The sequence below is a fragment of the Hypomesus nipponensis genome, chromosome 15, assembly GCF_054491055.1.
Source record: "Hypomesus nipponensis isolate SF chromosome 15, ASM5449105v1, whole genome shotgun sequence".
Classification (NCBI taxonomy): domain Eukaryota; kingdom Metazoa; phylum Chordata; class Actinopteri; order Osmeriformes; family Osmeridae; genus Hypomesus; species Hypomesus nipponensis.
Window position 1 is genome coordinate 14,774,351 of NC_140375.1, and position 14,069 is coordinate 14,788,419.

Here is a 14,069-nt window from a genome sequence, read left to right on the forward strand (position 1 = left end):
CAGAAGCAACCGCTGAAAAACAACGTCACTGTGGCCTCCGTCGGACCAAATAAACACTTAAGACCGTACGTGTGTGACCGCATGTCGTGTGTGTGTGTGTGTGAGATGGAATCAGCAGAGCGGGCCAGATGAGCTGGTGGGGGTCTAAGTGGGGAGGGGGGGGAAATCAGAAATCTATTTTCCCAAGAAAGGTGGACAGATGAGATGAAAGAGGGCTGGTGAGGAGGTGTGTGGAAGTGGGGGGTTCAAAAGGAACAAACCAAACTAAAGCACTCAGGTTGGAATGGCGCAGGAGATCAATAGTTTACTGATCTATAGCTTAGAAGGCTGGGGGGTACACGGTGGAAAGATAAGGTGTGTGTGTGTGTGTGTATTAATACAGGGGGAGGGCCATGTTCTGGGAGGCATGACTAATTGAATATATCCCCATCAACGGGCCCAGGCAGCAAGGCTGCTGCCTGGCTGCTGCCTGGCTGCTGCCTGGCTGCTGCCTGGCTGCTGCCTGGCTGCTGCCTGGCTGCTGCCTGGCTGCTGCCTGGCTGCTGCCTCACACAGGCAGGCAGGGTCACACAGGCAGGCAGGGTCACACAGACAGGGTTCAGCGTCTCCTTCCTGTGGCACATGTTGTGTTCCCTCGCCTCAGCTGCAGCCCAGCTCAGGTGAAACACAGGACCTTCTGCCTGTGATCAAGGACCCATCACACTGCTGATGTTCCCCGTTTCTCTAACGCCAAGCTGAACCCACCGAACCCACGGGTACACACACTGCCCACCTCTGCATGGTAGACGAATCCCTCACACACACACACACACACACACACAGAGCTTTGGCCAACGTTCCGTTTGACAGGGATACAAACGACGAGACAAAATGCTTCCAAACGTCCCCAGGAGAGGCTGGTGGCTGCAGCCAGCCCCAGACAGGAGAGGGGGAGGGGGGGGGAGGACCTCCTGGGCAGGCTGGGGAGGGAGGGAACCCGCTGAGGGAGACAAGAGGGAGGACAAATTGGAGCTGGCAAAGCGGGTGTGTGAGTGGACTGACAGGCAGGGGGATCCTACACTGCCACTTCCAGCACCGGGGCCGAGCTGAGAGCCTGAAGATGATGATCGGAGGGTGGGAGAGAGACACTGAGTAAGAAAAGGAGAAGGGGGGAGAGAGAGAGAGACAGATGGCTTGATAAAGACAGACAAAGCATAATGCAGACTGTCACATGTCAGCGGCAGCTGTGCGAGCACGGACAGGCCCAGGCCAGGTCAGGAACATGACAGAACATGTGACGGAAAGAGGAAGAGGGCAAAAAGAGAGAGAGAGAGAGCAAGGAAGCGTAACAGGAAGTCAAGTGGAAGCAGAGACGACCCCCCCCCCCCCGCCCCCTCTGACGGGGACACAGCTGACATGATCAGACTGGCGATGATGGCCGACTCAAGAGCAGGAGGTCCACAGAGAGAGAATGAGAGACAGAAAGAGAGAGACAGAGAGTGAGAGACAGAGAGAGAGACAGAGACAGGGAGTGAGAGACAGAGAGTGAGAGACAGAGAGAGAAAAGGAGAGAGAGACAGAGAGACAGAGAGACAGGGACAGGGAGTGAGAGACAGAGAGAGAAAGGAGAGAGAGAGAGAGAGAGAGAGAGACAGAGAGACAGAGAGAGGTTTTGCTCTGTAACAAAGGCCAGATTAGGCAGACGGGAGCTAAGCGAGCGTATTCTGAGAGAAAGAGCCGCTAGCTGCACACTGGCACACAGCTAAGCTACTTGTTCAATTAGGGAGCTCCCTAAAAAAGAGATGGATTGTTCTATTGAAGCCCTGACTCCGCAGGAGTGGATGACGAGGCAAGAAGTGGGCAGGAAGTGGACAGGAAGCAGGAGGAGCACTGGACACACACACCACCGGTGGGAGGCCAGCGTGTGAAGTGTGAGGGAGTGAAGATGGAGTGAGAGGAGGAGGAGAGAAGTGACTCAAGAAGACAGAGTGAGCCAGCTTGGCCAACTGTAACTGAGCAGTGGTGAATGACTGAGGACGACCATTAAAGGAGTGAGTGGACGTTGTGAGGGAGGAGGAGGAGGAGGAGTGCGACTGAGAGGAGAGGCTGCCCAGGGAGCCAGGAGAAGGAAGCCAGGAAGCCACTCAATGTGTGATGACGCCATCTGAAGGGCAGGAGACACTGTGCAGAGCACAGCAGAGCAGAGCAATGCCTTCTAACTGTCAACAACCGGCCTTACTGAGGCTACGACACGAGGACTGAAAACTAGACCTACCCAACCAGACCTACACAACCAGACCTACACAACTACTAACTACTACTTCTGATAGTTGTTGGAGCCATCACAGCAACAACACCCCAATAAAGTTGACACGTTTATTCTGAGTATATGCACTTCATGTTTAGGTTAAATAAATGGCACACATCAAACACATTTCTAAATCATTAAAAGTGTACTCAGGTCAGACACTCCAAACCACAAAGTAAGGAACACACTTTAATTAGGAAAATTAATCTTTAAGCACTTCCATTACGCAACAGTCAGAGTGAGACAGAGCCATTAATTATTGCTGCGCCACAAGACTCATAGCTGATGCTCCCTCAAAGACGAACCAATGTTTCTTTCACGCACATTTTGGATTCTAAATATTTCACATGGAGAGAGAAAACGGAATGCCGATTTCATGGCAATTTGTACACAGCCTTATCAAAGACAGGAAGGAATCGTGTTATTTCATATAGCTTCCTATGAAAGCCTGGAAACCGGGGTCCCAAAATAATTGCAGCACAGTGCTTGTTTGAGGATATTAAAAACACTCCCCCCCCCCCCCCCCTCCATAAGATGAATGAGTCTGACATTAAAGGGCTCGTGCTGTCGTCTGTGGATCAGCGGATGGTAGGCTCCACTGATCCACAGGACGGGGCGGGGTCCACAGCTCACCCAGCGCCCTCACTCCCAGACGTCCTCACTCCCAGACGTCCTCACTCCCAGACGTCCTCACTCCCAGACGTCCTCACTCCCAGACGTCCTCACTCCCAGACGTCCTCACTCCCAGACGTCCTCACTCCCAGGCGGCCCTCCAGGGCTCGCTGAAACTTGAAATCGCATTAACGCACCTCCACGAGGAAGAACAGCGTTTCTCTGAGAGCCCTGCTTTAGTAGAGGCAGCACCTTTTTCTTTTTGAGGCTTCTGAGAGCTGAGGGGTTCTGCTTGTGATATACAATGACTAATTGATGAGCAGCTTCCGCTTTCTGGTTTCCCATAAGTCTGGCCCTGGATGAATAACCACACTTATTAAGGAGGCCATCATTCCAGGCTCAGGTCATTTGTTTCCCAGCTCTCTCTGTCTCACTTCCACATAAATGTGTTCCCACACATGACGATAGGCTCCTCTTCCCGGCAAACCTCATTCCCCAGCAAACCCCGGCCACATCACACCAAAACACCATTTGCTCCAAGCGAGGCGGGTGCGTCGCTCTGTAAGTGTTTGCGGCTCCAGACGAGAGCGTTGCATGATGGGAGCCTCTCCTCCGTGGCCACGTCTCACTCGGTGCGAGAGCCTCGTGACCGAGGGCCTGCTCCCTTCGGCCACCTCCGACCCGGTAATTGCTGGCTGGCGATGAAGCAGCCTGGGGCGCGAGGCCTGGATGGACCTGCGTGGGCTGAGGCTCCGGCAGAACAAGCACCCTCACGCGCTTACTGCCTCGTTAGCTCTGCCCAGCCATGTGAGAGGGGACTGGTGGAGGGAGAAGAGGGGTCACCCGGGGGGGGTCACCCAAGGGTGCCTGCCCCCCCCCCCCCCCCCGACCACCACCACCATCATCAAGTCAGATATGAGGCAAGGAGGTAGAGTGTGTGAACTGAAACCACAGTGAAAATACACTGCATTCATCATGAACGGACGCTGTATAACGCCAATAAGGGAAACAACGTGATTTGAAATCGACACCAAACAGGGCTGAAGTTCATACTTTCTTAGTAGTCAAATGTATTTGGAAAAAGGGTCGTCTAACAATAAACAACTCAGGGAGAATCAGCTTTCTCAGCTTGGTCTGAACGTCTTTCAAAATCTCCCTCTGCTTCCGGTTCTCTTAATAGCTCAGCGCAACTTGCTGCCACTTTGTATGAAACGCTAACATCTTCACAGACCCAGCCTACTTGTGAAGCAGTGAGAGGAGAGCCTTGACCCGGCGACGTTTCAGTCAGAGCTGTCATGGTGGCTTGGATGAAGCAGGGCCAGCTGCCCCCTGCCTCCTCCCAGGCAGGCTGACTCCAGACAGCCTTCTTTCCCACCCGCCACGCCACATATCACCGCGCTCATTATGCAGATCCAAGTTTACTGATCCAATCCAAATAATTACAGCCAACTTTCTTCTTTTTTTTCTTTTTACCCTTCAAGACTGTGGTTTAGGGGGGGGGGGGTGGAGTGGTTTGTTTGAGCGCTTGTCAAAATGCAAGGGACGCACCAGAAAATAAATTAGAATTGTTATTGGGCCTCCTTTTATTTTATGCCTTTCATCTTATTTCCCTGAGGATCGGGGGGGGGGGGGGGGGGAGAGAGAGGGTAGAAGGGGGGAGGGAAGGAGAGAGGGAAGGAGAGAGGGATTGGTACCGGGAGGTAAATAAATGAAGCACCTTGTGTGGAATCGATTGGATCTCTCTCGGTTTGAAAGAGAGACATTTGGCTTCCTGTCAAGTGTGTGTGGGAGGGGGGAGGGGGGGGGGGGGCTGATCTGGCCTGCTGTCGGTACAGACAAGAGGGACGTGGATCTATAAGATGGAGGCACAGATCAATCAATGTGGCGCAGGGCTGAGGTGAAGGTTAAGTAGGAGCAATGGCAGTACCCCCAGTCCCTGTGAACACAGGACCTTTCATCAATCCCGTCCTCCCCCTCCCCTCTCTCACCACGTCTTCGCCCCTCCTAACTCGCACTCCCACAACTCACAGTGATGTGACCTGTTTTCCCTACCTCGCACTGACGGGTATTGGTCCGAAAAAATAATCAAACTAAAGTAAAACACCTCCTCTCTAACTACATTCTCTGACTACACACAGGAAAGGAAACTAAGTTTATTTTGGGACCTGGGACACAGTGGGAGCCGAAGACAAAATCATTATTTTAGGTAATGACGACGAACAGAATTGGCAAGAGAACACAACCAGATGAAAGTGTGAGTCATAACAGTTTTTTTTCATTCCTTTGCAGGAGCAGCCAATAACAGGTCTTCAAGGACTAGCAGAGGAGGCCTGGCCCAGTGTCTGCCATCTGAAAGCCTTGCTGGAGCTCTTGAAGCCTGCGTGGCTTTAGCAACAATACAGGCCCACACAGACACCACAGTAACCCTCCCAGCAGCATCGGTGCCCCACCTAACAGTGCATGAAACGGGCTCACGCTGGTGTTACGGCTACATTCCACTGAATCACAAGTTTGGTCATGTTGAAACATACATGAAAAGGCTTCCATCAGCGCGAATCAAAGAGAAATGTAGAATAGCATCACTTTCCGGAGCTAAACGCATCCCTGTCAGTTTCACATCCTTTTCAAAGGCCAATTGGTATATGGGGTGGGAGGGTGTTCGCAGATTAGAAATGATTTGCATCCATATGCAACCCTCAACAGAAGCCCCCCCCCCCCACGTCTCTGCTAAAGGAGGCTGTCTAATCTGTAGGATGGAAGACAGGGCATGCACGCTTCCTACAGGGAATCAGAACATACTATTTAAATTCCTACATCTTCTCCCTTCCCTTGTCCCACTTCTGAGCCCTTTAAAAAACACTGTTTTTCCAGGTCTTGAAATCCCAAAACACAATAACTCCTTTTTGCCTTCATGGAATCCTAACAGAATGAATCCCCCCCTCTGTGAAGGCCCGCTATGATCATTTGACTCTTCAGTGAGTCAAATGAAGACTCCCCATGTGAGACTTCATTGATCAGTTGTTTGGGGCTGTTGCAGCACTCAAAAGGCAAACTGAGCATTTGATTTGACATGGCTTGAAAATCTTGCTAGCTAACATGTCCAAAAACCGTTGAAATGAACACTTTTTCATAAGTAATCATATATTTTTTGTACATTACAATTAAGTTTAGGGTGTTAACTATACAAAATCAAAATCTCAATTTTGACAGAAAACTGATTTTCGATCTTTTTTGGCTTATAGCCAACACTGAGCGGCCGCGACATCCGAAGGGTTCTTGCAGACCGCCACACATGTTTAAGAATATCGACATGATTATCGATATCGCAATATTCATGCTCAATATCGCAATATCACATTTTGTCAATATCGTCCAACCCTACTCTGGAGTTACACTACCTTGTTTGTTGACTTTCATTGGCTGGCACAATGAGTGCAGTGTCCATGCTTGAATGTTTTTTTGTTTTTTTTGTAAAATATACCAATTTGAACTAGCCCACAAGGCTGTATCACTTCACTTATATTTCATAACAAACAGAAACACTTAATACATTTATTAATATATCCTGATATCCACGATATGGCAAAATCCATACCATGGCACAACGCCATACCGGTATTCGCGTTCATACCGGTATAGCGCCCAGCCCTACCGTGCAGTACTAACACCATCCAGACACTGGATCTCCCAGTCACGGTGACAAGCTGGACTCGGGAGGTGCTTCCAAGCCAGCCTGTCACCGTGCCCACAGATCCAGCCCCTGGACTCCTCCAGGAGGGGAGGGCCCGGCCAGACTCTTACCATCCCCGGAGCTTGTAGGCCTCTGGGATGTCGGGGTTGACCATGAGAGTGCTGCTGAAGGAGGCAGAGAGGGAGCGCCCTCCAAAGTCAGACAGCTTGGCTCCTTTGATGGCCAGGACCGGCTGCCCGGAGCCGTCAAACTGCTCCGCCTGCAGACAGGGACACAGGGACACAGGGGAACCGGCACAGCGTCAACACGTTTACAGAGGACAGTGTTGATGTGCACAGCAGCCTTCAGAGAGACGGGATGGGAGAGGGGGCATTCTTATTGATATTGCCTGCTGATTTTTTTTTCCCCCGTCTCTGTATAAACAACGTTAACTTTGTTGTGCACCTCTGCAGGTCCCCTTTGGGAGTGGGGAGGTGTGTGTGTGTGTGTGTGTGTGTGTGTGTGTGTGTGGTGAGCCAACAGGTTGCGAGGAGGGAACGGTGAGCAGCTGGAAAGCAGGAAGTAGACAGCAGCAGACTGAGCCTCGTACCACAGAGCCTGGAATCATCTCTGAACAGCGCACCTCTTCATGTCAGGGTACTTTTGTTTGTGTTTTCATACTCACTGACTTCAACCATATCCGTTTCTATTAAATAAAGAGCACACGTCTCTCCTGCTCGGGGAAGTGCTGAGCGGCAGTTACCTCACCCACGACACTTTTTCAATTAGGCGGCAGAGAGAGAGGGAGAGGTTTGCGAGCGTGTTGGGTTGAGGCCGCCTGTCAGGGCGCAAGGCAGGGCTCCCAGGCGTCCTGAGGAGCATGTGCAGAGCTGGGGGGTGCTGTGGGTCATCCCCGCCACCGTCAGGATGACTAGTCAGAAGGCTAGTCAGATGGCTAGTCAGGTGGCTAGTCAGGTGGCTAGTCTGGCTAACGACATGCTGAGCATGTACATGTAGTTACTAGCCCAACCTGCTTGGGAGTCGAGACTGGTTTCTCTGTGATACCTACAGTGTGTGTGTGTGTGTGTGTGTGAGAGAGATCCATCCTCACCTCTTCTCCCCACAGCGTGACAGACACCACCTTCCCAGACATGTCCATCAGGTTGAGGGTCCTCTTGGACACCTCGCGGCTCGTCTTGGTGGTGAGGCGGGTCACTTCGTCCACGCTCTTACACACGCCGATCACATCTGCATGGGAGACGGGTCAGGGGGGACGTCATTAGGACAACACGAGGCCAGGCTGTCTCACTCCACCTCAGTTCACACAGAGAGAGAGAGGGCGAGAGGGCGAGAGGGCGAGAGAGAGGGCGAGAAAGAGAGAGAGCGAGCGAGCCTTCTCTCGACTAGCCCTTGAAACGACCTTAAGCAACTACTAAAGTCCAGGAGACAAACAGAGGCACGCATTCATGACATCCATCCACATCATTAATATGGATCTTCCAGGCTGCTGGGGGGGGGAGGGGGGGGGGGAGGGGGGTCAGACAACGTCCCCTGGTTCTCCAAAACAAACACACTCTGGGGAAATCATTCCCCTCATAACTCATCTCCATCAGGTGCGGGGGCACCTACCCATGCCCCCCTCCCCTCCCCCCCCCCCGGGGGTCTCCTAACCACATGCATAAGTAATGTTCAGGATGGCATCCACACATGGGGGTGGACATGCAGTCGAAACCAGCACACCTCCCCACTATGGGCCTCCCTCCCCCGGGGTGTCCAGGGCGAGGTGACCTGCTCACCATGCAGGTGAATGTACCGCCCCGCCCCGCCCGCCCCCGGGTAAGCTAATGAGGCGAGTCAGCGACATCCCCGTCCCCGGTCTCCCCTGCCAGCCACCCCCCCCACCCCCCCCCCCCACTATTCCATCAGTGACAGATGTTCGGCGTGGAGGTCTGCACCGGCCGGCCCGCCCGACGCCCTGTCTCCCCCTCCATGCCTGCGAGCTGCCGTCGCCATTACCATAATTACAAGCAGGGCTCCTTATTATTACCTCCTCATTTCAACGGTGACGGCGCTTTTCTGCTCCGCTCGTAGGCTCCGCCATAGGGCCCAAAGTCAATCTGCGCCACGGGCCATTACTGTCATCAGCGTTATTAATACAGCTTTTATCTCTGCTCTTATAATTACCTCCAGCTCCCCGCCGCACGCCCACATCCATCTCTGCTCCGTTCCAGCGCCAGGATGGCTTATTATTACCCTAACACCCTTATTAATGATGGTTATCCTGGGGGTGCACCCCTCCCAACTCCCCCCTGACCCAGCCTGCCCGGCCACCACCCCCCCCCCCCTCATCCTCACCCAGGACGCTGTCCTTCTCACGGGTCTCCAGGTCGGCGATGGAGACGAAGTCGCACTGCACCATGGGAACGTCGTTGCTGTCCTCGCAGGGCACGATGCTGGAGTCTCCGTTCAGGGTCATCTCGTAGTCGTTCTTCAGGGACGAGTACTGCTTGTTGGCGATCTTCAGGGAGCCCCTGGAGATGTAGAAGACCTGGGGAGGACACGGCCACGGACAGGAAGTGGTGGGGATTAAAGGACGTCAGCGGGGTTCGTTCCTGACTGACTTGAGCCTGACTAGAAGGGACTTTACACAATGGGGAGTCAGACAAACCCTGGCAGGTGTTCACAGGCAGCTTATCATGTTGATACAGTTGTGAGATGACTCATTAGTAATCTCTGGGCTTTTTCCCCCTTTGTAGTTTCGTTCGAAAACAGCCCCCTCTTCTGCTCGTCAGAGAGTACAGGCAGAGACACATTGAGTGCTGCGAGGGCAGAGCCTGCCAGGGTCTGTGGACATGACAGGCTGGGTCAGAGGGGGACAGATGAGAGGCCGTGTGCACCTTGCCAGTCTCGATCAGGCTGTAAAACTTGTCCACTTCAGAGTTGAAGCCGGTCACTCGGATCTCTCCCTGCAACGACGACAGAAAAACAAGGCGCTGTTAAGACGCAAAGCCCCTCCACACCACCCAGCAGGCGGAGGCGGGGCTGCGCTCAGAGGGACCAAGGGAAGGGGGCGGTACTCACGCTCTCGTCCACGATCTCCATGGAGAAGAGCTTGCCGTCGCCGCGGGAGTTGCTCCAGGTGCGGATGCCGCTCTTGTTGGTGACCCGGGCCCGGATGGTCCACCTGGGAGGAGAGGAACCACACACGCTCTCTCATCTGTCCTCAAAAGGTCTTCCTAAAAGCAAACATCCAGCGTGCCACTCACTTGGACTGGTAGGGGTTGAGGCTGGCGATGGGCACCACCTTGGAGGAGCCCCCGGGGGTGTTGGGGCATGCAGGGGGGGCCTTCCTGACAAAGTCTTTGTTGGGACCTCTGTGCATGGGGGCTGGTGTGCAGGAGACAAGAGATCAATGAGCTGAGGTGGAGTGTCTTACTGAAACCACACCAAGCCTGGGCATTATTCATGAGGAAAAGACATTGAAAAAAATCCTGCTTCTTTAGATTGAAACTCCTTTATCGCAGCAACCATCCTTGCGTCAAGGTAGGCGGTTCAAATTGGAAAGACGAAGCAGTTTAAGATGGTGTCTTTGCTGCAGTTAGATTAACAAGACAAGGTCTGGAGGAGCAGGGACAGATCTGGGCTGAGGGAGCTGGAGAGGTGACCCAGACTGTGGGTCCTGGAGGGGGGAAGGAAACGACCCAGCTGCACGGGTCCAGCCCTGCGCCCTGACCAGGGGGGAGGGCTGAAGCCCGGCCCAGGGGGGAGGGCTGAGGCCCGGCCCAGGGGGGAGGGCTGCGACTCCACTTTAAGCATCTGTGTTTGGACAAGCGCTGCACATTTGATTTGTGTACCGTCTCACGCTGAGGATTAGAGTTCAAAGTGTACGCTTAAGTCCTCCCACTATGCCAACCGCTGCACTTCTGGTAATTAAGCTTTCGGATCCAGACACACACACAGACACACACACACACACTAATAGCTGTGTTGATGAGAAGGATGCTTGCCACTACTTCTATTCCCAGATTGCAGATTAGAGGGATAAATACCTGCTCAATGGCACAAGCTGGAGGACCAATCAGGCTTGTGCAGCGCTGGGTGTCACAGCACCTACCCAGGTGCATGTGGTGTTCTATAATGAGGGTCAGGGCGTTACATTTCCTCTTTCTGAAGCCGCGTGGTAATGAGAGGAATAACACAGGTCTACTGTGGGACTGGCAGATGATTTCCCAGTCATCAAAGCCCAGTGAATGACTCCCTATGACAACACATAAGCTGCCTCCTTCCCCATCTCTGATGACAGGAGCACAGCTCGTCGAAGGTAAATAAACATTGACGCGTACAGATGGTTCAAACGCGCAGCAGCCGTGACATCTGGGTCTGCCAATCACTCCTGAACAAGAGAGACGCAGTGTGTCCGCCGTGCATCCACAATGAACACTAGCCGAGCAGGAATTTGCACGGTCGCAGGCTGAGCGTACCCAAGAGGCTAAAGCTCCCGTTCAAATTAGTACCACTGTCATATTTCTTGAGAACAGGAGATCGGTCCAAAAATGTGTCAGCTTTTGCTGAAATGCTGCCCCCTAGTGACACTTGACAGAAAGCCCATTTTAACCTACATTGGGTAAGATTTGGGGGAAAAAAAAATTGTAAGCCTGGCAGAAATGCCAAACACATCCACGCGAACATCAGAAATTAATCTTGTACAAATGACTTTGAAAACCACTCCAGATAGCGACAGCAACCTCATGCATTTCTACGTACCATCGCTGCCATTCTGAGGCTGTAGAGGCCGTACAGGGGGGTTAGAGGCTGCCTGGGGGGCTTTACTCTGACCTGCAGGAGGAGAGAGCAGGGGGAGAGAGAGAGAGAGAGAGAGAGAGAGAGAGAGAGAGAGAGACAGAGAGAGACAGAGAGAGACAGAGAGAGACAGAGAGAGACAGAGAGAGCAGGGAGGTTAGTGTTCCACAGACTGTACTAACACAATCGTGTGTATCAATCAATAGTTGAGATAATATATTCATCAAATATTGATAAATCTCTGCTTGCAAGACTGAAGTGTGCTTCCAGAACCAAGCATGGATCTTTGCGCATCAGAGACCTAAAACCTCAGAGCCCATCTATGTGTTGTTCATGTGCATCAGAGCAGAGATTTGACCCCTGACCTTCTGTGTAGGGGGTGGGTTCTCCAATCTTGCATCCGACCTCCTCTGCAGGTGTCACCACATCCATGTCCAGAATGACCACCACACGCCTAGAGCAGCACAACAACCAGGCCATCAGAGAGCACCACACGTTCCAGAGCATTCTGAACGTGAACGCACAATGGATGTATATGCATGTCTGAGTGCGTGTGCGCATGTGTGTGTGTGTGTGTGTGTGATCGGCGTGTGCGCGTACACGTACGTGCGTGCGTGTACACCCCGTGTGAGCACAGCCGGCTTACCGTCCATCCTTGAGGACGTTGGTGACGTTCCTCTTGAGCTGGCAGAGACAGTTGGGGGCCAGCCGGTTGTCCTCGGCCATGGGGTTGAGCTGGGTGGAGAGCATGAATGCTGCAGAGGGAGAGACACACACAGCTGAGCACACGAGGAGCTGGACCAGTCCACGGATATTCACAGACACAGTCGAGCCAACAGCATTGCACTTTAGTCTGGTCTGAGATTTAGATAGTGGATTTCGGTTTTTCTTAATACGTTTTTAAAATGTACATTACTTATTCATGAACTTTGGGATGGTATCACAACATTTCGTAAATTCCACCAAATTAAAAAGGACAAAATGGATTCTTCCTGGTCTTTTCCTCTTTGATGATTTCCAACTCGCAATACTTTTTACTGAATCCTGACCATCTCCCGCTGACCAGCCTTAGGCACTTTACACAACAGAACAACACTAGGCTCGCTCCAAAAGTCCCGTCGACTCTCAGGCCAGCTATTATTTTTAAGATATTTTCTGGGTGAGGAGGAAGACAGAGAAGCAAAGAGTTGTACGTCTTCTTCCTGTGCCTTGTTCTCTTTGAAGTTTCTCTCCAGCAGCAACAACTGAACCGTGCCAGGCAGACAACAGGGTGTCATTTCTAAACATCTCTATATGGGCTCAGTAGATTTTGGGTGGCCTATACTATTCTCTTTTTGATCACTTGGCAACTGAACCTTTTGGGGCACACCATCTGCTATTAAGTTACATATTTACACTAAATGTTTAAACCCAATCTTGAAATATTCTAACTGAAATTGTTGTTCTCAACAGGTCGCGACCATACCAGCATAGTGTCAGCAGGTATTAGATGCATGTTTCTTAGCAGGTACATCACTCTCCTTTACTCACAAGACATTGAATGCAGTCCATCACTCATCATGAGGCGAAAGCGGACAGGCCCGTTACCTCCATCGATCTTACGGATGTTCTGAAAGAGAACGGAAATAAATGTCAAGCTCTCTAGAACAACGCCATCACTGTGTGTATTTTCAACAGACACGGTTGAACTTGTCAATTTTACATTCTACTGACTGTCACAACGTTTCAGTCATTTTTAACCTCTTGAGATTTTGCAGCTTTGAGTAGGGAAAGCCACAAAAATAATCTTCAGAACTACCGATACGATGTTACAAATAAACTGGCAGCTTTCACATTTGGGGTAGGCCTACTCACCAATAATTGAAGTATTGGGCTGTTAGTGTCACTGCCTTTGGTCAGAGCCTGTTACACAAAAACAACAACAATGGTTACGTGAGTGAACTACGAGAGCCAAATAATTGATTCAGTCCAATGTACCTCATTCTAAGCTATAACCACGGCAGCCAACTCAGACAATAGCTAACTACAACTAGCAAACTAGTACTAATATAATACCAGCTAAATTTCACTGCTCAGACAGCAACTATGAACGGGCAGCTAATTAGTTAAAAGATTGGATGCTATAGTTACGGCATGTTACGATGTTATGTTATGTATGTCAGAAAAAGTTTGAACAAAGTGTTATCAATCTCTTCACAAGCTTACTGAAGTTGTATGTATGTCTGGAAAACGTAGCGCTATAGTATTATATGGATTTTGCTTGCTTCTTCGCAAGCTACCTCTTACCTCTATTGCGCCTTCTGTCAGCTTGATAGTCATGTTTTTGTTGAGTTTATATTCTAGGATATTATATTTTACGTTGCGCGAATAATTTCACTTCAGTCAGTGTCACACTTCTCGGTGTTGTGTTGTCTGAGTGGCGCCAACTCAATCTTTTCGCGCCACAGTTGGGTTGCCAGATATGAATAAACATCCTACATAGGAATGCTTGGTATAGCATGCGAGTAGGGAGAGCAGATAAATCATTACTTTGCAAAATGAAACCCGTGACGACATTTTTAGTATAGAACATAATTTTATGTATGGATTGTGGGTGAAATTTACTTAGTTTAACTGTATACTTTAGCACAGCACAATGAGCAATGAATGATACGCAGACGCAGCTTTCACAGACCTGGCAACCTTTTTCAAAACGTCACT

At 51.1% G+C, this 14,069-nt stretch overlaps 1 protein-coding gene across 1 annotated transcript in view; it reads right to left on the reverse strand.

The window, feature by feature from the left end:
* rpa1 (replication protein A1) overlaps window positions 1–13,802 on the reverse strand; it is a 28,799-nt gene extending 14,997 nt beyond the window's left edge. The window contains exons 1-12 of the mRNA XM_084674846.1: window positions 13,656–13,802; window positions 13,224–13,271; window positions 12,900–12,978; window positions 12,016–12,124; window positions 11,735–11,823; window positions 11,334–11,405; window positions 9,836–9,956; window positions 9,651–9,753; window positions 9,467–9,535; window positions 8,925–9,117; window positions 7,681–7,817; window positions 6,701–6,849 (exon numbers count right to left, since the gene is read on the reverse strand). Of these exons, the coding sequence (XP_084530972.1) occupies window positions 6,701–6,849; window positions 7,681–7,817; window positions 8,925–9,117; window positions 9,467–9,535; window positions 9,651–9,753; window positions 9,836–9,956; window positions 11,334–11,405; window positions 11,735–11,823; window positions 12,016–12,124; window positions 12,900–12,978; window positions 13,224–13,271; window positions 13,656–13,688 (1,202 nt within the window). The 5' untranslated portion in view covers window positions 13,689–13,802. The remainder of the gene's footprint in view (window positions 1–6,700; window positions 6,850–7,680; window positions 7,818–8,924; window positions 9,118–9,466; window positions 9,536–9,650; window positions 9,754–9,835; window positions 9,957–11,333; window positions 11,406–11,734; window positions 11,824–12,015; window positions 12,125–12,899; window positions 12,979–13,223; window positions 13,272–13,655) is intronic.
* Between the last annotated feature and the right edge of the window lie 267 nt (window positions 13,803–14,069).